General features: G+C 45.6%; 1 protein-coding gene across 1 annotated transcript in view; it reads right to left on the minus strand.

The window, feature by feature from the left end:
- Window positions 1-22555, minus strand: part of LOC106562622 (serine incorporator 4) — a 40403-nt gene extending 17848 nt beyond the window's left edge. The window contains exons 1-7 of the mRNA XM_045708722.1: window positions 22406-22555; window positions 22074-22189; window positions 17577-17744; window positions 15479-15657; window positions 12760-12839; window positions 9121-9214; window positions 2051-2262 (exon numbers count right to left, since the gene is read on the minus strand). Coding sequence (XP_045564678.1) covers window positions 2051-2262; window positions 9121-9214; window positions 12760-12839; window positions 15479-15657; window positions 17577-17744; window positions 22074-22139 — 799 coding nt within the window. The 5' untranslated portion in view covers window positions 22140-22189; window positions 22406-22555. The remainder of the gene's footprint in view (window positions 1-2050; window positions 2263-9120; window positions 9215-12759; window positions 12840-15478; window positions 15658-17576; window positions 17745-22073; window positions 22190-22405) is intronic.
- Window positions 22556-25566: the final 3011 nt, after the last annotated feature.

The raw sequence follows: 25566 nt of genomic DNA on the forward strand, positions 1-25566 counted from the left end.
GTGGAGGTCTACAACTTTTTTTCTGAGGTCTTGGCTGATTTCTTTTGATTTTCCCATGATGTCAAGCAAAGAGGCACTGAGTTTGAAGGTAGGCCTTGAAAAACATCCACACGTACACCTCCAATTGACTCAAATAATGTCAATTAGCCAATCAGAAGCTTCTAAAGCTATTATGTTATTTTCTGGAATTTTCCGAGCTGTTTAAAGGCACAGTCAACTTAGTGTATTTAAGTTTCTGACCCACTGGAATTTTGATACAGTGAATTATAAGTGAAATAATCTGTCTGTAAACAATTGTTGGAAAAACGACTTGTGTCATGCACAAAGTAGATGTCCTAACTGACTTTCCAAAACTATAGTTTATTAACATGAAACTTGTGGAGTGGTTGAAAAAAGAGTTTTAATGACTCCAACCTAAGTGTATGTAAACTTCCGACTTCAATTGTACAGTCGTGGCCAAAAGTTTTGAGAATGACACAAATATATTTTTTCACAAAGTCTGCTGTCTCAGTTTTTATGATGGCAATTTGCATATACTCCAGAATGTTATGAAGAGTGATCAGATGAATTGCAATTAATTGCAAAGTCCCTTTTTGCCATGCAAATGAACTGAATCCCCAAAAAACATTTCCACTGTAAGGACCAGCTGACATCATGTCAGTGATTCTCTCGTTAACACAGGTGTGAGTGTTGACGAGGACAAGGCTGGAGATCACTCTGTCATGCTGATTGAGTTTGAATAACAGACTGGAAGCTTCAAAAGGAGGGTGGTGCTTGGAATCATTGTTCTTCCTCTGTCAAACATGGTTACCTACAAGGAAACACGTGCCGTCATCATTGCTTTGCACAAAAAGGGCTTCACAGGCAAGGATATTGCTGCCAGTAAGATTGCACCTAAATCAACCATTTAGCGGATCATCAAGAACTTCAAGGAGAGCGGCTCAATTGTTGTGAAGAACATTTCAGGGTGCCCAAGAAAGTCCAGCAAGCGCCAGGACCGTCGCCTAAAGTTGATTCAGCTGCGGGATCGGGGCACCACCAGTTCAGAGCTTGCTCAGGAATGGCAGCAGGCAGGTGTGAGTGCATCTGCATGCACAGTGAGGCAAAGGCTTTTGGAGGATGGCCTGGTGTCAAGAAGGGCAGCAAAGAAGCCACTTCTCTCCAGGAAAAACATCAGAGACAGACTGATATTCTGCAAAAGGTACAGGGATTGGACTACTGAGGACTGGGGTAAAGTCATTTTCTGTGATGAATCCCCTTTCCGATTGTTTGGGGCATCCGGAAAAAAGCTTGTCCGGAGAAGACAAGGAGAGCGCTACCATCAGTCCCGTGTCATGCCAACAGTAAAGCATCCTGAGACCATTCATGTGTGGGGTTGCTTCTCAGCCAAGGGAGTGGGCTCACTCACAATTTTGCCTAAGAACACAGCCATGAATAAAGAATGGTACCAACACATCCTCCGAGAGCAACTTCTCCCAACCATCCAGGAACAGTTTGGTGACGAACAATGCCTTTTCCAGCATGATGGAGCACCTTGCCATAAGGTAACTAAGATAAGATAACTAAGTGGCTCAGGGAACAAAACATCAACATTTTGGGTCCATGGCCAGGAAACTCCCCAGACCTTAATCCCATTGGGAACTTGTGGTCAATCCTCAAGAGGCGGGTAGACAAACAAAAACCCACAAATTCTGACAAACTCCAAGCATTGATTAAGCAAGAATGGGCTGCCATCAGTCAGGATGTGGCCCAGAAGTTAATTGACAGCATGCCAGGGCAGATTGCAGAGGTCTTGAAGAAGAAGGGTCACCACTGCAAATAGTGACTCTTTGCATCAACTTCATGTAATTGTCAATAAAACCCTTTGACACTTATGAAATGCTTGTAATTATACTTCAGTATTCCATAGTAACATCTGACAAAAATATCTAAAGACACTGAGGCAGCAGACTTTGTGAAAATGTATATTTGTGTCATTCTCAAAACTTTTGGCTACGACTGTATGTGTTTGAGAGAGAGCCAGAATGTGTGCGTGCGTGCGACTGCTCACTCTGCTGTACACAGGGCGTGACGGCGATGAAGGACATGATGCCACACAGGGTCAGGTTGGTCCAGAGCAGGACCTTGTTGGACTGGCAGGCGGTGGGGTGGGTGTAGTACTTATACATGAAGGTGAAGGCCATGGTGGCGATGCTGTAGAAGAACAGGGTGGCACACATCACCGCCAGGTACCAGCGCTTGTCCTCTGCCGCCCCTGTTAACCTGAGAGGAGAATCCAGAAATACACACATTACCATCAACCTGAGAGGATAATCCAGAAATACACACACATCACCTTCAACCTGAGAGGAGAATCCAGAAATACACATCACCTTCAACCTGAGAGAACAATCCAGAAATACACACACATCACCATCAACCTGAGAGGAGAATCCAGAAATACACACGTCACCATCAACCTGAGAGAACAATCCAGAAATACACACATCACCATCAACCTGAGAGGAGAATCCAGAAATACACACATCACCATCATCCTGAGAGGAGAATCCAGAAATACACACATCACCTTCAACCTGAGAGGAGAATCCAGAAATACACACATCACCTTCAACCTGAGAGAACAATCCAGAAATACACACATCACCATCAACCTGAGAGGAGAATCCAGAAATACACACATCACCTTCAACCTGAGAGGAGAATCCAGAAATACACACATCAGCATCAACCTGAGAGGAGAATCCAGAAATACACACATCACCTTCAACCTGAGAGGAGAATCCAGAAATACACACATCACCATCAACCTGAGAGGAGAATCCAGAAATACACACATCACCATCAACCTGAGAGGAGAATCCAGAAATACACACACATTGATATGTAACTGAGTGACCTAGGGTGGTCTAGCGGTCTAAGCCGATGCCTCTGGAACACAAATACCGCCCCAGATGGCAACGCACAAGTCAAAGCAGTGTTCTAGCCAATTGCTCAATCAAAACCATGGTGTTGGTTAAGCAAGGGTCATAGTTACGCAGGGTGACTTGAGTGCATAATGCTTGCTCTGGTGTTGCCAATCAGCCAACATACTATAAAACCTAATAACATCATATTAATTGTAAAGTCGTGCAGTTGACTGATGAAAGGTTTATGGCACTTAAATACATAAACACATACCCACCAGCAGCCATCACTACCATCATAAAGTGCAGAGTTTCATTAACATTAGGATTACCAATTCAATTGGATCATGACAGAGTGATGGATAATACATTTACATTAAAATCGTTGTTTAAAATAACATTATGTTGGTAAATTAAAATAACATCTGGATGCCCATTGCCTAACGGGAAATTCGACAGAGCCTCTCTCCTCTCTTCCCTCTCTTCTCTCCTTTCCTCTCTTCCCTATCCTCTCTTCTCTCCTTTCCTCTCTTCCCTCTCTTCTCCTTTCTCTTCCTTCTCCTTACTAAAACTGTATCTCTTTCCACTCATAAACCCAGCATACCTGACCTGCACACCCTGAGAGAGACAGACTCAACATACCTGACCTGCACACACTGAGAGAGACAGACTCAACATACCAGACCTGACCCTGAGAGACAGACTCAACATACCTGACCTGCACACACTGAGAGAGACAGACTCAACATACCTGACCTGCACACACTGAGAGAGACAGACTCAACATACCAGACCTGCACACCCTGAGAGACAGACTCAACATACCTGACCTGCACACCCTGAGAGACAGACTCAACATACCTGACCTGCACACACTGAGAGAGACAGACTCAACATACCAGACCTGCACACCCTGAGAGACAGACTCAACATACCTGACCTGCACACCCTGAGAGACAGACTCAACATACCAGACCTGCACACACTGAGAGAGACAGACTCAACATACCTGACCTGCACACCCTGAGAGACGGACTCAACATACCAGACCTGCACACCCTGAGAGACAGACTCAACATACCTGACCTGCACACACTGAGAGACAGACTCAACATACCTGACCTGCACACCCTGAGAGACAGACTCAACATACCAGACCTGCACACCCCGAGTGACAGACTCAACATACCTGACCTGCACACACTGAGAGAGACAGACTCAACATACCTGACCTGCACACCCTGAGAGACAGACTCAACATACCAGACCTGCACACCCTGAGAGACAGACTCAACATACCTGACCTGCACACCCTGAGAGACAGACTCAACATACCAGACCTGCACACCCTGAGTGACAGACTCAACATACCTGACCTGCACACACTGAGAGAGACAGACTCAACATACCTGACCTGCACACCCTGAGAGACAGACTCAACATACCAGACCTGCACACACTGAGAGAGACAGACTCAACATACCTGACCTGCACACACTGAGAGACAGACTCAACATACCTGACCTGCACACCCTGAGAGACAGACTCAACATACCAGACCTGCACACCCCGAGTGACAGACTCAACATACCTGACCTGCACACACTGAGAGAGACAGACTCAACATACCTGACCTGCACACCCTGAGAGACAGACTCAACATACCTGACCTGACCCTGAGAGACAGACTCAACATACCTGACCTGCACACACTGAGAGAGACAGACTCAACATACCTGACCTGCACACCCTGAGAGACAGACTCAACATACCAGACCTGCACACCCTGAGAGACAGACTCAACATACCAGACCTGCACACCCTGAGAGAGACAGACTCAACATACCAGACCTGCACACACTGAGAGAGACAGACTCAACATACCTGACCTGCACACCCTGAGAGACAGACTCAACATACCTGACCTGACCCTGAGAGACAGACTCAACATACCAGACCTGCACACCCTGAGAGACAGACTCAACATACCAGACCTGCACACACTGAGAGACAGACTCAACATACCTGACCTGCACACCCTGAGAGACAGACTCAACATACCAGACCTGCACACCCTGAGTGACAGACTCAACATACCTGACCTGACCCTGAGAGACAGACTCAACATACCTGACGTGCACACCCTGAGAGACAGACTCAGACAGGGCAGCTGGTTTAAGTCAGTGACAGGGCAGCTGGTTTAGGTCAGTGACAGGGCAGCTGGTTTAGGTTAGTGACAGGGCAGCTGGTGTAGGTCAGTGACAGGGCAGCTGGTTTAGGTCAGTGACAGGGCAGCTGGTTTAGGTCAGTGACAGGGCAGCTGGTTTAGGTCAGTGACAGGGCAGCTGGTTTAGGTCAGTGACAGGGCAGCTGGTTTAGGTCAGTGACAGGGCAGCTGGTTTAGGTCAGTAACAGGGCAGCTGGTTTAGGTCAGTGACAGGGCAGCTGGTTTAGGTCAGTGACAGGGCAGCTGGTTTAGGTCAGTGACAGGGCAGCTGGTTTAGGTCAGTGACAGGGCAGCTGGTTTAGGTCATTGACAGGGCAGCTGGTTTAGGTCAGTGACAGGGCAGCTGGTTTAGGTCAGTGACAGGGCAGCTGGTTTAGGTCAGTGACAGGGCAGCTGGTTTAGGTCAGTGACAGGGCAGCTGGTTTAGGTCAGTGACAGGGGCAGCTGGTTTAGGTCAGTGACAGGGCAGCTGGTTTAGGTCAGTGACAGGGCAGCTGGTTTATGTCAGTGACAGGGCAGCTGGTTTAGGTCAGTGACAGGGCAGCTGGTTTAGGTCAGTGACAGGGCAGCTGGTTTAGGTCAGTGACAGGGCAGCTGGTTTAGGTCAGTGACAGGGCAGCTGGTTTAGGTCAGTGACAGGGCAGCTGGTGTATGTCATTGACAGGGCAGCTGGTTTAGGTCAGTGACAGGGCAGCTGGTTTAGGTCAGTGACAGGGCAGCTGGTTTAGGTCAGGGACAGTGCAGCTGGTTTATGTCATTGACAGGGCAGCTGGTTTAGGTCAGTGACAGGGCAGCTGGTTTAGGTCAGTGACAGGGCAGCTGGTTTAGGTCAGTGACAGGGCAGCTGGTTTATGTCATTGACAGGGCAGCTGGTTTAGGTCAGTGACAGGGCAGCTGGTTTATGTCATTGACAGGGCAGCTGGTTTAGGTCAGTAACAGGGCAGCTGGTTTAGGTCAGGGACAGTGCAGCTGGTTTATGTCATTGACAGGGCAGCTGGTTTAGGTCAGTGACAGGGCAGCTGGTTTAGGTCAGGGACAGGGCAGCTGGTTTATGTCATTGACAGGGCAGCTGGTTTATGTCAGTAACAGGGCAGCTGGTTTAGGTCAGTGACAGGGCAGCTGGTTTAGGTCAGTGACAGGGCAGCTGGTTTAGGTCAGTGACAGGGCAGCAGGTTTAGGTCATTGACAGGGCAGCTGGTTTAGGTCAGTGACAGGGCAGCTGGTTTAGGTCAGTGACAGGGCAGCTGGTTTAGGTCATTGACAGGGCAGCTGGTTTAAGTCAGTGACAGGGCAGCTGGTTTAAGTCAGTGACAGGGCAGCTGGTTTAGGTCAGTGACAGGGCAGCTGGTTTATGTCAGTGACAGGGCAGCTGGTTTAGGTCAGTGACAGGGCAGCTGGTTTAGGTCAGTGACAGGGCAGCTGGTTTAGGTCAGTAATCTAGTAACCCAGAACCAAATATTGCATGCATGCTGACCAGGCAGCAACTAGATTTCTGTTATGTTATATTGATGTTAAGTCTGTCATGAGAGACTAGGGGAGACTGGGACACCATGACAGGGCTTACACAAGCTTCCTGGTAACTGTGTGTTTGGCTAGGAGAGGTTCCAGACAGAGCAATGCCTCTTAAGTTGTGTTAGCTACAACTCTGACATGGGGGGCGAGCGGGTCAGCATTTAACTGACATGCCACGCACACACATACTGTATATATACACACAAACACGCACAAACACACATACTGTATATATACACACAAACACGCACAAACACACATACGCGCCTGCACGAGCGCATCTCACACATACACACCCATTCCTCACATACAGCAGCGAGAACAACAGCTGTAGTGGATGTTTTACTGTAAAAATAAGAAACATCTGGAAACAAGATGCCTGTCAGAGGATGAGAGGGAATGAGGGAGTGAGAAAAATAATAACGAATGGGGCAAGAGAGAAGGAAAGAGATTGAGAGAGGGAGAGCGTGAGAGAGAAGAAAGCGAAACAGAGAGGAGAGAGAAAGAGAGAGAGAAACAGAAAGGGAGCGAGAGAGAGAGAGAGGAAAGACGGAGGAGAGAGAGCGAGAGAACAAATAAGAGATGATGGACAGAGAGATGAAAAATCTACAGAAAGAGAGAGAGAGAGAGGGTAAGCAGTAGTAGTGTTGTTTGAGGCCCTCCCTTTGAGGACAGTTTTTATTAAAACAAGTCTGTATGATTTATACAGCGATGTTGGAGAGGGGAGGAGAGGTGGAGCAGAAGAGACAGATAGCAGGCCAGTGAGGGACTGAGCAGGGCAGTCAGAGTGATATGCTACATACTCTATGCTACATATGTAGCACAGGAGAATGGTGAGGGGAGGATGGCTTATAACAATGGCTGGAATAGAGTGAATGGAGTGGTGTCAAACACATGGAAAACCATGGAAACCATGTGTTTGATACATTCCGTTCAAGCCATTACTATAAGCCCGTCCTTCCCAATTAAGGTGCCTGTAGCCACCTGTGATGTATTGGAAGTAAAGGATATGTAATTGTGCTGCACTCTTGTGCCCAGACCATGCCTTCTGAACTGCCCCTTAAAGTTGTATTGCATTGAGTTGAACTGAGTTGCAATCATGAGTTACAGACGACCCCGAACGGGAGAAATGGAAACCCTAGCCCACTGCAACAGCTGCAGAGGAGAGGAGCAGCTCCTAGCTGAAACAGATCAGTACAAGGTAATGTCCAGTCCAGTCAAACTGCAGCTCCTAGCTGAAACAGATCAGTACAAGGTAACGTCCAGTCCAGTCAAACTGCAGCTCCTAGCTGAAACAGATCAGTACAAGGTAACGTCCAGTCCAGTCAAACTGCAGCTCCTAGCTGAAACAGATCAGTACAAGGTAACGTCCAGTCCAGTCAAACTGCAGCTCCTAGCTGAAACAGATCAGTACAAGGTAACGTCCAGTCCAGTCAAACTGCAGCTCCTAGCTGAAACAGATCAGTACAAGGTAACGTCCAGTCCAGTCAAACTGCAGCTCCTAGCTGAAACAGATCAGTACAAGGTAACGTCCAGTCCAGTCAAACTGCAGCTCCTAGCTGAAACAGATCAGTACAAGGTAACGTCCAGTCCAGTCAAACTGCAGCTCCTAGCTGAAACAGATCAGTACAAGGTAACGTCCAGTCCAGTCAAACTGCAGCTCCTAGCTGAAACAGATCAGTACAAGGTAACGTCCAGTCAAACTGCAGCTCCTAGCTGAAACAGATCAGTACAAGGTAACGTCCAGTCAAACTGCAGCTCCTAGCTGAAACAGATCAGTACTAGGTAACATCCAGTCAAACTGCAGCTCCTAGCTGAAACAGATCAGTACAAGGTAACGTCCAGTCAAACTGCAGCTCCTAGCTGAAACAGATCAGTACAAGGTAACGTCCAGTCAAACTGCATCTCCTAGCTGAAACAGATCAGTACAAGGTAACGTCCAGTCCAGTGAAACTGCAGCTCCTAGCTGAAACAGATCAGTACAAGGTAACGTCCAGTCCAGTCAAACTGCAGCTCCTAGCTGAAACAGATCAGTACAAGGTAACGTCCAGTCCAGTCAAACTGCAGCTCCTAGCTGAAACAGATCAGTACAAGGTAACGTCCAGTCAAACTGCAGCTCCTAGCTGAAACAGATCAGTACAAGGTAACGTCCAGTCAAACTGCAGCTCCTAGCTGAAACAGATCAGTACAAGGTAACGTCCAGTCAAACTGCAGCTCCTAGCTGAAACAGATCAGTACAAGGTAACGTCCAGTCAAACTGCACTTACGCTCCTATGGTTGGAGGACGTGGCCTGTCCTTCTCCAACACAAGGACCCCAACATCCACTCTCACACCAGCTGCTTCAACTGACAACTGCCCAAACTCATTATCACCTCTCATCCCCAACACACCACACTAAGTCACCACACGAAACCCCCCCAAGACCCCCCCCACACACACACACACACCTCTCCCTGCTCTCCCTCCCCTCTCACCAGTTCTTGTTCCAGGTGTGGGCGAATGCTGTGATGAGACTGAGTTGGATGAGGATGAAGGCAAATCCTCCCACCACGCCTACGTAGTGCCAGGCTGAGAGAGAGAGAGAAATGGAAAGAGAGAGAGACAGACAGAGAGAAACAAAAAGACAGACAGAAAGAAACAGGTTTGCTGTCTAACTCACTTGATGCAGGCCCATTCTGAATGTGTGTGTAGTCCAAATGTATGTATACTTTTAAAATTATATATACCGCCGTGGCCAAAGGTTTTGAGAATGACACAAATATACATTTTTACAAAGTCTGCTGCCTCAGTTTGTATGATGGCAATTTGCATATACTCCAGAATGTTATGAAGAGTGATCAGATGAATTGCAATTAATTGCAAAGTCCCTCTTTGCCATGCAAATGAACTGAGTCCCAAAAAAACATTTCCACTGCATTTCAGCCCTGCCACAAAAGGACCAGCTGACATCATGTCAGTGATTCTCTCGTTAACACAGGTGTGAGTGTTGACGAGGACAAGGCTGGAGATTACTCTGTCATGCTGATTGAGTTTGAATAACAGACTGGAAGCTTCAAAAGGAGGGTGGTGCTTGGAATCATTGTTCTTCCTCTGTCAAACATGGTTACCTACAAGGAAACACGTGCCATCATCATTGCTTTGCACAAAAAGAGTTTCACAGGCAAGGATATTGCTGCCAGTAAGATTGCACCTAAATCAACCATTTATTGGATCATCAAGAACTTCAAGGAGAGCGATTCAATTGTTGTGAAGAAGGCTCCAGGGCGCCCAAGAAAGTTCAGCAAGCGCCAGGACGTCTCCTAAAGTTGATTCAGCTGCGGGATCGGGGCACCACCAGTACAGAGTTTACTCAGGAATGGCAGCAGGCAGGTGTGAGTGCATCTGCACGCACAGTGAGGCAAAGACTTTTGAAGGATGGCCTGGTGTCAAGAAGGGCAGCAAAGAAGCCACTTCTCTCCAGGAAAAACATCAGAGACAGACTGATATTCTGCAAAAGGTACAGGGATTGGACTACTGAGGACAAGTCATTTTCTCTGAATCCCCTTTCCGATTGTTTGGGGCATCCGGAAAAAAGCTTGTCCGGAGAAGACAAGGTGAGCACTACCATCAGTCCTGTGTCATGCCAACAGTAAAGCATCCTGAGACCATTCATGTGTGGGGTTGCTTCTCAGCCAAGGGAGTGGGCTCACTCACAATTTTGCCTAAGAACACAGCCATGAATAAAGAATGGTACCAACACATCCTCCGAGAGCAACTTCTCCCAACCATCCAGGAACAGTTTGGTGACGAACAATGCCTTTTCCAGAATGATGGAGCACCTTGCCATAAGGCAAAAGTGATAACTAAGTGGCCCGGGGAACAAAACATCAATATTTTGGGTCCATGGCCAGGAAACTCCCCAGACCTTAATCCCATTGAGAACTTGTGGTCAATCCTCAAGAGGCGGGTGGACAAACAAAAACCCACAAATTCTGACAAACTCCAAGCATTGATTATGCAAGAATGGGCTGCCATCAGTCAGGATGTGGCCCAGAAGTTAATTGACAGCATGCCAGGGCGGATTGCAGAGGTCTTGAAAAAGAAGGGTCAACACTGCAAATATTGACTCTTTGCATCAACGTCATGTAATTGTCAACAAAACCCTTTGACACTTATGAAATGCTTGTAATTATACTTCAGTATTCCATAGTAACGTCGAACAAAAATATCTAAAGACACTGAGGCAGCAAACTTTGTGGAAATGAATATTTGTGTCATTCTCAAAACTTTTGGCCACGACTGTGCAGTACCAGTCAAAGTTTGGACACTCATTCAAGAGTCTTTCTTTATTTGTACTATTTTCTACATTGTAGAATATAGTGAAGACATCAAAATTATGAAATAACACATATGGAATCATGTTTTTATCTAAATATATTCTCTATTTGAGATTCTTCAAAGTAGCCCCCCCTTTGCCTTGATGGCAGCTTTGCACACTCTTGGCATTCTCTCAACCAGCTTCATGAGGTAGTCACCTGGAGTGCATTTCAATTAACAGATGTGCCTTGTTAAAAGTTAATTAGTCTTATTTATTACCTTCTTAATGCATTTGAGCCAATCAGTTGTGTTGTGGCAAGGTAAGGTTGGTATACAGAAGATATCCCTATTTGGTGAAAGACCAAGTCCATATTATGGCAAGAACAGCTCAAATAGGCAAAGAGAAACGACAGTCCATCCTTTCTTTAAGACAAGAAGGTCAATCAATCCGGAAAGGTTTCTTCAATTGCGGTCGCAAAAACCATAATGCTCTCATGAGAACCGCCACAGGAAAGGAAGACCCAGAGTTACCTCTGCTGCAGAGGATAAGTACATTTGAGTTACCAGCCTCAGAAATTGCAGCCCAAATAAATGCTTCACAGAGTTCAAGTAACAGACACATCTCAACATCAACTGTTCAGAGGGGACTGCGTGAATCAGGCCTTCATGGTCGAATTTCTGCAAAGAAACCACTGCTAAAGGACCAGTAATAAGAAGAGACTTGGTCGGGCCAAGAAACACGAGCGAATGGACATTAGACCGGTGGAAATATGTCCTTTGGTCTGATCAGTCCAAATTTGAGATTTTTTGTTCCAACCGCTGTGTCTTTGTGAGACACAGAGTAGGTGAACGGATGATCTCCGCATGTGTGGTTCCCACCGTGAAGCATGGAGGAGGAGGTGTGATGGTGTGGGGGTGTTTTGCTGGTGACACTGTCAGTGATTTATTAAGAATTCAAGGCACACTTAACCAGCATGGCTACCACAGCATTCTGCAGCGACACCCTATCCCATCTGGTTTGCACTTAGTTCCACTATCATTTGTTTTTCAACAGGACAATCACCCGACCGCAACCCAATTGAGATGGTTTGGGATGAGTTGAACCGCAGAGTGAAGGAAAAGCAGCCAACAAGTGCTCAGCATATGTGGGAACTCCTTCAATAGTGATGTAAAACCATTCCTCATGAAGCTGGTTGAGAGAATGCCAAGAGTGTGCAAAGCTGTCATCAAGGCAAAGGGTGGCTACTTTGAAGAATCTAAAATATAAAATATATTTTGATTTGTGTAACACTTTTTTTGGTTACTGCATGATTCCATATGTGTTATTTCATAGTTTGTTGCCTTCACTATTATTCTAAAATGTAGAAAATAGTAAAAATTAAAGATAAACCCTTGAATGAGTAGGTGTGTCCAAACCTTTGACTGGTACTGTATATGAGAGTATTTTCTTATGTGTATGTTGCAAAACACATTTCCTCATCAAGAATAACATACTGAAGTCATCTATTAAATAATGAACTTATAGCACAGAAGATTCAGAGGCAGAGGAACAGCCATAAAACATGTAGGATCTGAGACCAGTTACTGTGTCACGATGAGATTTACTGCTGCTAGAACAACACTATCCAACCACAGAGAAATTTATGGTGGCTTGACTGCTGGGTGAATCTCGTGAGATGATGAGTAGGTCTACAGTGCCCCCTATCAGTATTAAAATATAACTGCACGTATTGCTTTCAGCTAGGGCAATCCTATGTGTTGAAAGTTTAGCAATGTATTCTAAGAGGGAATCTTGATTGTGTGTCCAGGCTGCTCACCATGCAGGAAGGACTCGGTAGGGATGAAGAAGGCAGCAGTACACATCCCAAGCAGGGTGATGAACTTCAGAAACCAGAACCTGCATTAGGACCAGACAGGACCAGTTATATGGTTGTATGCCTAATATTTGCATAATAACATGTTTTTTATATGTTTGTTTGAAACCACCTAGGGACAACTACCCACCTACAATATATACTGCCCTATATACAGAGGACGTTTAGATGAAGAGCATCTTAGTTAAGAAGCTGCATGACACAAGGGAAGTGAATGGAGGAATAGCTGAGTAGGCAGGTCTAAGGAAAGTGAAGCTGTGATCACCTTGTATAGCCTTGATCGATTATATTATTTCAAACCTGTACAGGTCTAAACCTGACACATAATTTAAGTCGAAGGTTCGAGGTACAAAATGTGCTTGAATGTTGAGGGTGGGTGGAATAGGAGGTGGGGTACCTTCGGAAAACAAATTATGTCATGACAATTATTGTTGCATATGGGATATAACGTTTAAAAATTCTTAACGTAAGAAAAAAATTGTTACTCACACTGATCTCAAGTTAGGATTCTGCCCCTAGTGCGCACTGAGAAGTGCCCAGGAGTTCCAGGGCCCTGTGGCCGACTGTCTGACTTCTCATTAACAAGAGCCTTATGGTAGATATGCCACAGAGGGCCAGCTAGAGGCCATGTGTCTCTCAAAACCTAACCCTCCCATCCCCAATCCCCCCCAGAGCGCGTCACTGCTCTAATCAACCCCACTAGAGCGCGTCACTGCACTAATCAACCCCCCTAGAGCGCATCACTGCTCTAATCAACCCTCCTAGAGCACGTCACTGCTCTAATCAACCCCCCCTAGAACGCGTCACTGCTCTAATCAACCCCCCTAGAGCACGTCACTGCTCTAATCAACCACCCTAGAGCACGTCACTGCTCTAATCAACCCCCCTAGAGCGCATCACTGCTCTAATCAACCCCCCTAGAACGCGTCACTGCTCTAATCAACCCCCCTAGAGCGCATCACTGCTCTAATCAACCCCCTAGAACGCGTCACTGCTCTAATCAACCCCCCTAGAGCGCGTCACTGCTCTAATCAACCCCCCTAGAGCGCGTCACTGCTCTAATCAACCCCCCTAGAGCACGTCACTGCTCTAATCAACCCCTCTAGAGCACGTCACTGCTCTAATCAACCCCCCTAGAGCGCATCACTGCTCTAATCAACCCCCCTTAGAGCACGTCACTGCTCTAATCAACCCCCCCTAGAGCGCGTCACTGCTCTAATCAACCCCCCTAGAGCGCGTCACTGCTCTAATCAACCCCCCCTAGAGCGCGTCACTGCTCTAATCAACCCCCCTAGAGCGCGTCACTGCTCTAATCAACCCCCCTAGAGCGCGTCACTGCTCTAATCAACCCCCCCTAGAGCGCGTCACTGCTCTAATCAACCCCCCCTAGAGCGTGTCACTGCTCTAATCAACCCCCCTAGAGCGCGTCACTGCTCTAATCAACCCCCCTAGAGCATGTCACTGCTCTATTCAACCCCCCTAGAGCGCGTCACTTCTCAAATCAACCCCCTAGAGCGTGTCACTGCTTTAATCAACCCCCCAGAGCGTGTCACTGCTCTAATCAACCCCCTAGAGCGTGTCACTGCTCTATTCAACCCCCCTAGAGCGCGTCACTGCTCTAATCAACACCCCCAGAGCGCGTCACTGCTCTAATCAACCCCCCCAGAGCGTGTCACTGCTTTAATCAACCCCCCAGAGCGTGTCACTGCTTTAATCAACCCCCCAGAGCGTGTCACTGCTTTAATCAACCCCCCTAGAGCGCGTCACTGCTCTAATCAACCCCCCCAGAGCGCTTCACTGCTCTAATCAACCCCCCAGAGCGTGTCACTGCTCTAATCAACCCCCCAGAGCGTGTCACTGCTTTAATCAACCCCCCTAGAGCGTGTCACTGCTCTAATCAACCCCCCTAGAGCGCGTCACTGCTCTAATCAACCCCTCTAGAGCTTGTCACTGCTCTAATCAACCCCCCTAGAGCGTGTCACTGCTCTAATCAACCCCCCTAGAGCACGTCACTGCTCTAATCAACCCCCCTAGAGCGTGTCACTGCTTTAATCAACCCCCCAGAGCGCGTCACTGCTTTAATCAACCCCCCTAGAGCGTGTCACTGCTCTAATCAACCCCCCTAGAGCGCGTCACTGCTCTAATCAACCCCCCTAGAGCGTGTCACTGCTTTAATCAACCCCCAGAGCGCGTCACTGCTTTAATCAACCCCCCTAGAGCGTGTCACTGCTCTAATCAACCCCCCTAGAGCGTGTCACTGCTTTAATCAACCCCCCAGAGCATGTCACTGCTTTAATCAACCCCCCCAGAGCGCGTCACTGCTCTAATCAACCCCCCTAGAGCGTGTCACTGCTTTAATCATCCCCCCAGAGCGCGTCACTTCTCTAATTAACAGCACAGCAGTGGACAGTATCACAAGCTGGTTAAAAAAGGACACTGGTGCATTGGTCAGGCAGGTGAGGAAAAGGCCCACGTAGCCTCAAATAGACGTGTTGATAATGACGTTAGTACTGTACTAGTGGGAGGGGGGTTACATGATGTATTAGCACAAAACACCTTAAAGGGGTAGTACATGTAGAACGCAAAGCTTCATTCACATATACACCATGGTAGTTCTCCTGCGTCTCCCCAATATAAATTAACCTTCAGGGCTACTGCTGACCCATTGTGGATGAGCGCTCTGAAGTCCTGGCTGGACTTGACATCGATGAGGAACAGCGCCATCATCAGGTAGAAGCAGGCGGTGCCGAAGCAGACCCTGTAGACCGCTGAGTAGCCAACCAGCATCTCACAGTGCCCTCCGCCATGGGCCTGGTCACACACCATGTTGAAGAAAGGCACCTGAAACACACACACTCTGTTATGGTGTGTGTGTACATACATGTACAGTATATGTGTGTGTAACCTAGAGGTTAGCTAGTGGAAGCCTCTAGGCCTTTCTCTGTCTGTCTTTGGGAGGAAAATAGTGTACTGAGATTATCCTGTAGCCTACTGCATGTATCCTTAGCATAGCGATTAACCAGACAGTTATTGAATGTGACGCAACACAACAAACAGAACCAGTATTCTCATTGGCACACATTATTAGTGGATTTACACTACAAAGAGTGACAGGGAGAGAGTAGGTATGCATCCCAAATGGCACTCTATTCACTACCATGGGCCCTGGTCAAAAGCACTAGTAATCTATGGCAATCTATCGTAATTTTGGTCATTTATACTTGAATAACTTTTACAAAATGTATTCATATATAGTTTTTTTTATACATCTGTGTCCATAATGTTCATGAGTTTCTAATGGATAGAACATATGGTTCAAGAGAAAATATACTAAATTAATGGAAAAAGCATCTAACCAACCAATTAACCAATTAACTTTGCAACTCTTCCAACTGTTTACTTTTTTCACAACTGCCTCCAGTTTGATGCCAAAACACTGACAACAAATAAATACATACGGACATAGTAAAATAAATAGAAGTGTGTAAAAACAAATATAAAGGATATTTCATGCTGAAACCCTCATGTTAAACACTAATGGTATTCACTAAGTTGATGGTTTGTATTTAGGATAATGTTTTACAGCTTTGTTCTATTTTTTATTTGAAAATCATCTTATTTAATTAATTCATAACTGTTACACGATAAGGCCACAGAGAGCCAGAGATAATTACAGACACCTGTAGTACCCAAAAGGCCCACTAGATGTCTTGTGATAGATTACAGCAAATCCTTGAAAAATACCTACATTCTGGTAGTTTACTAATACACTTTGAAAGTTTCCAGTGATATACCATCCCTTTGCAACCCTACTTCTTACTGACTTTTTGTGTGTGGATGGGACCAACACTACCTAGAGAAACATACTTAGCCTACTACATACTACACTTGCCTGATATCCAAACGGGAATCCATGTTCTGTTTCTCTCCTAAATGTTTCGCTACTACACATTCAAGAAATCAGTCTGGCCCTTGGATGGCACACATAAGACGTGGGATGGCACACGTAAGACGGCACGCGTGAGAGGTGGGATAGCACACGTGAGATGGCACGCGTGAGAGGTGGGATGGCATGCGTGAGAGTTTGGATGGGACGCGTGAGACGTGGGATGGCACACATGAGGCCATTGGAGAGGGACTTGCTATAGTGAAGTGTGGGGATATGTTTTTCCAAATGCAATAGATAGAAAGGGAAGGGTCCTTACACTATGTCATCCTATTGGTTGTGTAGTGATTAGCACGTTTGCCTATGGGCTGGAAAGACCAGGGTTGGAGGCCTACAAGGTGCTGATGTTCTAATGCACTAATTCAGAGCTCTCCAATCCTGTTCCTGGAGAGATACCCTCCTGTAGCTTTTTCCTCCAACCCCAGTTGTAACTAACCTGATTCAGTTTATCAACCAGCTAATTAAATCGAATCAGGTGCACTAGATTAGGATTAGTAGAAAAAACCTACAGGACGGTAGCTCTCCAGGAACAGGGTTGGAGAGCCCTGCACTAATTTACACAACAAGACAATTAATATAGTTACTCTCAAGGTGCACGTTTGCCGGCCTTCGCTACAGTAGTAATGTACTAATCTTGGTTAACCCAGAACTCAAATCTTGCATATTAAGTAGTCTGACCATAATAGATTACTAATATACTAATGTAATTGAATCAGGACAGGAACACTTTATAGCACCTCAGAGCAAACAAAGTGCTCAGAAATTGATGGAACTTTGTTGATCCCCAAAGGAGGACATGACATCAGACACTCACATTGTCCCGGACAGCCTCGGAGACAGTGCGTGAGAGCATGAGACAGGAGACGGCGCAGGCCATGATGTGGAAGAGTGTGTACATGATCCTCGTGCTGGACGATGACTTCACCGGGGGGCAGAAGGAGCAGCACAGTGAGCACGGGGCCGGGCCACAGCAGCAACATATCTGGGGAGAGGAGAGAGATATGTTCACATATATATATATCTGAGAGGGGAGAGGAGGGGAGGGGAGGGTACCTATCTGGAGAGAGGAAGAAACCTATCTGGGGAGAGGAAGAAACCTATCTGGAGAGAGGAAGAAACCTATCTGGAGAGAGGAAGAAACCTATCTGGAGAGAGGAAGAAACCTATCTGGAGAGAGGAAGAAACCTATCTGGAGAGAGGAAGAAACCTATCTGGAGAGAGGAAGAAACCTATCTGGAGAGAGGAAGAAACCTATCTGGAGAGAGGAAGAAACCTATCTGGAGAGAGGAAGAAACCTATCTGGAGAGAGGAAGAAACCTATCTGGAGAGAGGAAGAAACCTATCTGGAGAGAGGAAGAAACCTATCTGGAAAGAGGAAGAAACCTATCTGGAGAGAGGAAGAAACCTATCTGGGGAGCAGAACAGGTGAGGAGTCAGCTCAACAATATAGTGACAATGCTCAATATATCCTAGGAGATGAGGAGAGAGAGGATGCTCAATATATCTGAGGGAGGAGGAAAGAGTGATTTTCAATATGAATGATATATGAGAGCTGTAACTGGGAGGAGATAAAGAGATGCTCAATATATCTATAAGAGGAGAACAGAGATGTTCAATATCTGTGAGATGTGTAAATTCAACAATAAAGGGATTATAATGCACGTAACCAATTGGATCAAAACCTTGGTCATCATCAACAACTCCAACACTCCAACGTCAACATATTTGATTGGTGGAAAGGAGAGGGTGTTTAGCATATTTTAGGATGGAGTGGAGTCAACATGTTGTCTGTGCATCAGAAGTCAACTGAACATAGCCTTAGTGCTAGACAGAAAGCTACATAACTGAAGGAAGAGAGAGGTGAAGTGAGTGAGTGAGTGAGTGAGTGAGTGAGTGAGTGAGTGAGTGAGTGAATAAATGAATAAATGCATGAATGAATGACAGTGATCACCCCTTAAGAGGAAATTCTTTCCACAACTCACCAGGTGCACATAACTGCCTACAAATTCACCAGCATCTAATTCACTGTAGTACCACAGAGAAAACATGACGCTCTCAATAACCAAGTAATATTTGTTTATATGAAGGGACACCTTTTACACAGTGAATGAACTCAGAACTATTCTCAGAGGAGCTTCACCTTGATCTGAGGATTTTGGGCAGGTGGTTGTTGCGTGTTACAGGTGGTTGAATGTAGTCCAAACACACAGAATATCTGATCCTCCTGGAGTCAAACCAATTTATAGACTAAGAGCATTGTGTTGTAGTACACTGTGTAGAACTGCTTGTCCCGTTTTAAGTTGTTGTTATCTGGGATTTTACTGGGGGGGGGGTTACTGGATGAGGGAGGAGAGTCTAAACACAAGCATAGACTGTTTCTTTGATAAACATCCAGAACTGTAGATGAAAGCTATCCTATCTATCGATCTATCTATCTATCTGTATCTCTCTAATCTCTCTAATCTCTCTAATCTACAACAGACAGCTGGTTCACCTGGTTAGTGTAATTTGTAGAGTGGCTAGGTCATGTTGGATTTGTGAGACAATGACTCACGTCTTTCCAATATGAGATTAACCTGCATTGTTGTATCAAATGTATATCTTGCCAATAACATTTCAGAGTCCAATAGACCTAGGACACAGCCTCAGGTCTCAAGCAGAGGGGGTGGAGAATGGGGCAAAATGCAATGAGACACAGTATAGACTACTGTACAATGGGTGTATTGATCTCTATCCAACATAGAGCACCTGATGCATTGTAACAACATAGAGCACCTGATGCATTGTAACAACATAGAGCACCTGATGCATTGTAACAACATAGAGCACCTGATGCATTGTAACAACATAGAGCACCTGATGCATTGTAACAACATAGAGCACCTGATGCTAGTTCTGGATCTGATACACATTAACAACAGGCCAGTTAGGTACAAAACAATAGCCATGAGAAAGTGAAGATGTGTTTTAACACATCAACTATTATGTGTTAAAGTTATGTTTAAACACAACAACTAATATAGCTATGTTTTAATACAACTAATATAACTATGTTTTAACACAACAACTAATATTACTATGTTTAAACACAACAACTAATATAACTATGTTTAAACACAACAACTAATATAACTATGTTTTAACACAACAACTAATATAACTATGTTTATACACAACAACTAATATTACTATGTTTTAACACAACAACTAATATAACTATGTTTTAACACGACAACTAATATTACTATGTTTAAACACAACAACTAATATTACTATGTTTTAACACAACAACTAATATTACTATGTTTAAACACAACAACTAATATAACTATGTTTTAACACAACAACTAATATAACTATGTTTAAACACAACAACTAATATTACTATGTTTTAACACAACAACTAATATAACTATGTTTTAACACAACAACTAATATAACTATGTTTATACACAACAACTAATATTACTATGTTTTAACACAACAACTAATATAACTATGTTTTAACACGACAACTAATATTACTATGTTTAAACACAACAACTAATATTACTATGTTTAAACACAACAACTAATATTACTATGTTTAAACACAACTAATATTACTATGTTTAAACACAACAACTAATATAACTATGTTTTAACACAACAACTAATATTACTATGTTTTAACACAACAGCTACTAGCAAACATATCATGAAAATATGGGACTCAATGTCTTACTAAACAGACAGCAATCCAAACACATTTTCATTCATGTGTAACGTCTCCATAATTCCTCTTATATGCTCAGCATTTAACACCATAGTACCCTCCAAACTCGTCATCAAGCTTGAGACCCTGGGTCTCGACCCCGCCCTGTGCAACTGGGTCCTGGACTTCCTGACGGGCCGCCCCCAGGTGGTGAGGGTAGGTAACAACATCTCCACCCCGCTGATCCTCAACACTGGGTCCCCACAAGGGTGCGTTCTCAGCCCTCTCCTGTACTCGCTGTTCACCCACGACTGCGTGGCCATGCACGCCTCCAACTCAATCATCAAGTTTGCAGACGACACTACAGTGGTAGGCTTGATTACCAACAACGACGAGACGGCCTACAGGGAGGAGGTGAGGGCCCTTGGAGTGTGGTATCAGGAAAATAACCTCACACTCAATGTCAACAAAACAAAGGAGATGATCGTGGACTTCAGGAAACAGCAGAGGGAGCACCCCCCTATCCACATCGACGGGATAGTAGTGGAGAGGGTAGAACGTTTTAAGTTCCTCTGTGTAGACATCACGGACAAACTGAAATGGTCCACCCACACAGACAGCGTGGTGAAGAAGGCGCAGCAGCACCTCTTCAAGCTCAGGAGGCTGAAGAAATTCGGCTTGTCACCAAAAACACTTTCAAACTTTTACAGATGGACAATCGAGAGCATCCTGTCGGGCTGTATCACCGCCTGGTACGGCAACTGCTCCGCCCACAACCGTAAGGCTCTCCAGAGGGTAGTGAGGTCTGCACAACGCATCACCGGGGGCAAACTACCTGCCCTCCAGGACACCTACAACACCCAATGTCACAGGAAGGCCAAAAAGATCATCAAGGACAACAACCACCCAACCCACTGCCTGTTCACCCCGCTATCATCCACAAGGCGAGGTCAGTACAGGTGCATCAAAGCTGGAACCGAGAGACTGAAAAACAGCTTCTATCTCAAAGCCATCAGACTGTTAAACAGCCATCACTAACATTGAGTGGCTGCTGCCAACATACTGACTCAACTCCAGCCACTTTAATAATGGAAAAATTGATGTAATAAATGTATCACTAGCCACTTTAAACAATGCCACTTCATATAATGTTTACATACCCTACATTACTCATCTTATATGTATATACTGTACTCTATACCATCTACTGCATCTTGCCATCTTGATGTAATGTATCACTAGCCACTTTAAACAATGGCACTTTTATATGTTTACATACCCTACATTACTCATCTCATATGTATATACTGTACTCTATACCATCTACTGCATCTTGCCTATTCCGTTCTATACCATCACTCATTCATATATATATATATATTTTTATGTACATACTCTTATTCATTCCTTTACACTTGTGTGTATAAGGTAATTGTTGTGAAATTGTTAGGTTAGATTACTTGTTGGATATTACTGCATTGTCGGAACTAGAAGCACAAGCATTTCGCTACACTCGCATTAACATCTGCTAACCATGTGTATGTGACAAATAAAATTTGATTTGATGTTCTCTCTTTCCCTCCCGCCAACTCTCTGTCATTCAGGACTCTGTCTCACCTGGTAGGCAAACATGTTGAGGAAGTAGCTGTAGATGCCACTCTGGTGCATCTCCTGGGCTGTCATCCGTTCAGAACCCTCCAAAACTGACAGCTTTGGGTGTTAGATCACAGACCCTGTGAGGACGACATCTTAAAAGTCCACACAAAAAGATCCTCTAACATCTAAAACAGTACAAATTGTTTTCCCAAAATAAGTACCGGCGTTACAAAAGAAAAGTGCTACTTGTGGTTGTGCAATCCAACTTCCAACGGGTCAACAGGGTAGTTCTTCCTGAGTTCTTCTCTGCTATATCCTGGATCACATGTAACACAAAGACACATCCAACCAACCTTGCTAAATCTCGGCATCAACCTCAATCCAACGTCGGGGGGATAGAAAGTGTCCGGGTATTTTGCTCATATCCTGTGTGCTCTCTTTTTGCTTCTGTGTCGGGCGCTGTCAGAAGAGTTGGCGAGAGAGGTGGTGACGATGAATGCCCTCAACCCCTCCTCCCCCTGCTCCGCTTTACCCTGGCAGATTAGGCAGAGCCAGGGAGAGAGGGGGGCGGGGCATGTGTTAGTCCCATCTGTCCCTCCCTTCCCCCAGGGCCCTCGCTCCACTGCTCCAGAGACAGCCTCCAGGCCCCCCCCCCCCCCACCACACACACACACACACACACACAGGACAGAGCAGCCCTATGATCACAATAGGCTTGGGCCACACTGTTCATTGGGTTACATACTCATCAGAATGGAATTACCCGCAAATTACTGTTCTCAACAAACGTGAATTCTATTGTAGTTGAAATTAACCAACCCTTGAAATCCTGTTGTTGATTTGTGGTTGAAGCCGGGTAAAAATTTGTGTACTTTGACAACTTTTTGTATTTTCAACACAAAATTCCAATGATGTTCAAGGTCAGTATGTTGACAGATTACATTGACATACTGTTGACGTTTTCCCGGTGGGCTGTGTCTGTGAGTCAAGAGAAAGAAGACACATGTAGGGCTGTGTCTGTGAGTCAAGAGAAAGAAGACACATGTAGGGCTGTGTCTGTGAGTCAAGAGAAAGAAGACATGTAGGGCTGTGTCTGTGAGTCAAGAGAAAGAAGACACATGTAGGGCTGTGTCTGTGAGTCAAGAGAAAGAAGACACATGTAGGTTTGTGTCTGTGTCAAGAGAAAGAGGACACATGTAGGGCTGTGTCTGTGAGTCAAGAGAAAGAGGACACATGTAGGGCTGTGTCTGTGAGTCAAGAGAAAGAAGACACGTGTAGGGCTGTGTCTGTGAGTCAAGAGAAAGAAGACACGTGTAGGGCTGTGTCTGTGAGTCAAGAGAAAGAAGACACATGTAGGGCTGTGTCTGTGAGTCAAGAGAAAGAAGACACATGTAGGGCTGTGTCTGTGAGTCAAGAGAAAGAAGACACATGTAGGGCTGTGTCTGTGAGTCAAGAGAAAGAGGACACATGTAGGGCTGTGTCTGTGAGTCAAGAGAAAGAGGACACATGTAGGGCTGTGTCTGTAAGTCAAGAGAAAGAGGACACACGTAGGGTTGTGTCTGTGAGTCAAGAGAAAGAAGACACATGTAGGATTGTGTCTGAGTCAGGAGAAAGAAGACACATGTAGGGTTGTGTCTGAGTCAGGAGAAAGAAGACACATGTAGGGTTGTGTCTGAGTCAGGAGAAAGAAGACACATGTAGGGTTGTGTCTGAGTCAGGAGAAAGAAGACATGTAGGGTTGTGTCTGAGTCAGGAGAAAGAGGACACACGTAGGGCTGTGTCTGAGTCAGGAGAAAGAGGACACACGTAGGGTTGTGTCTGAGTCACGTGAAGGAGGACACATGTAGGGCTGTGTCTGTGAGTCAGGAGAAAGAGGACACATGTAGGGCTGTGTCTGAGTCAGGAGAAAGAGGACACACGTAGGGTTGTGTCTGAGTCAGGAGAAAGAGGACACATGTAGGTTTGCGTCTGAGTCAGGAGAAAGAGGACACACGTAGGGTTGTGTCTGAGTCAGGAGAAAGAGGACACACGTAGGGTTGTGTCTGAGTCAGGAGAAAGAGGACACATGTAGGGTTGTGTCTGAGTCAGGAGAAAGAGGACACACGTAGGGTTGTGTCTGAGTCAGGAGAAAGAGGACACATGTAGGGTTGTGTCTGAGTCAGGAGAAAGAGGACACATGTAGGGTTGTGTCTGTGAGTCAGGAGAAAGAGGACACATGTAGGTTTGTGTCTGAGTCAGGAGAAAGAGGACACATGTAGGGTTGTGTCTGAGTCAGGAGAAAGAGGACACACGTAGGGTTGTGTCTGAGTCAGGAGAAAGAGGACACACGTAGGTTTGTGTCTGAGTCAGGAGAAAGAGGACACATGTAGGGTTGTGTCTGAGTCAGGAGAAAGAGGACACACGTAGGTTTGTGTCTGAGTCAGGAGAAAGAGGACACATGTAGGTTTGTGTCTGAGTCACGTGAAGGAGGACACATGTAGGTTTGTGTCTGAGTCAGGAGAAAGAAGACACATGTAGGTTTGTGTCTGTGAGTCAAGAGAAAGAGGACACATGTAGGGCTGTGTCTGTGAGTCAAGAGAAAGAGGACACATGTAGGGCTGTGTCTGTGAGTCAAGAGAAAGAAGACACGTGTAGGGCTGTGTCTGTGAGTCAAGAGAAAGAAGACACATGTAGGTTTGTGTCTGTGAGTCAAGAGAAAGAGGACACATGTAGGGCTGTGTCTGTGAGTCAAGAGAAAGAGGACACATGTAGGGCTGTGTCTGTGAGTCAAGAGAAAGAAGACACGTGTAGGGCTGTGTCTGTGAGTCAAGAGAAAGAAGACACGTGTAGGGCTGTGTCTGTGAGTCAAGAGAAAGAAGACACGTGTAGGGCTGTGTCTGTGAGTCAAGAGAAAGAGGACACATGTAGGGCTGTGTCTGTGAGTCAAGAGAAAGAGGACACATGTAGGGCTGTGTCTGTGAGTCAAGAGAAAGAAGACACATGTAGGGCTGTGTCTGTGAGTCAAGAGAAAGAAGACACATGTCGGTTTGTGTCTGTGAGTCAAGAGAAAGAGGACACATGTAGGGCTGTGTCTGTGAGTCAAGAGAAAGAAGACACATGTAGGGCTGTGTCTGTGAGTCAAGAGAAAGAAGACACATGTAGGGCTGTGTCTGTGAGTCAAGAGAAAGAGGACACACGTAGGGCTGTGTCTGTAAGTCAAGAGAAAGAGGACACACGTAGGGTTGTGTCTGTGAGTCAAGAGAAAGAGGACACATGTAGGTTTGTGTCTGAGTCAGGAGAAAGAAGACACATGTAGGGTTGTGTCTGAGTCAGGAGAAAGAAGACACATGTAGGGTTGTGTCTGAGTCAGGAGAAAGAAGACACATGTAGGGTTGTGTCTGAGTCAGGAGAAAGAAGACACATGTAGGGTTGTGTCTGTGAGTCAAGAGAAAGAGGACACATGTAGGGCTGTGTCTGTGAGTCAAGAGAAAGAGGACACATGTAGGTTTGTGTCTGAGTCAGGAGAAAGAGGACA

This window comes from Salmo salar, chromosome ssa26 (assembly GCF_905237065.1).
Source record: "Salmo salar chromosome ssa26, Ssal_v3.1, whole genome shotgun sequence".
In the NCBI taxonomy this organism is placed as follows: domain Eukaryota; kingdom Metazoa; phylum Chordata; class Actinopteri; order Salmoniformes; family Salmonidae; genus Salmo; species Salmo salar.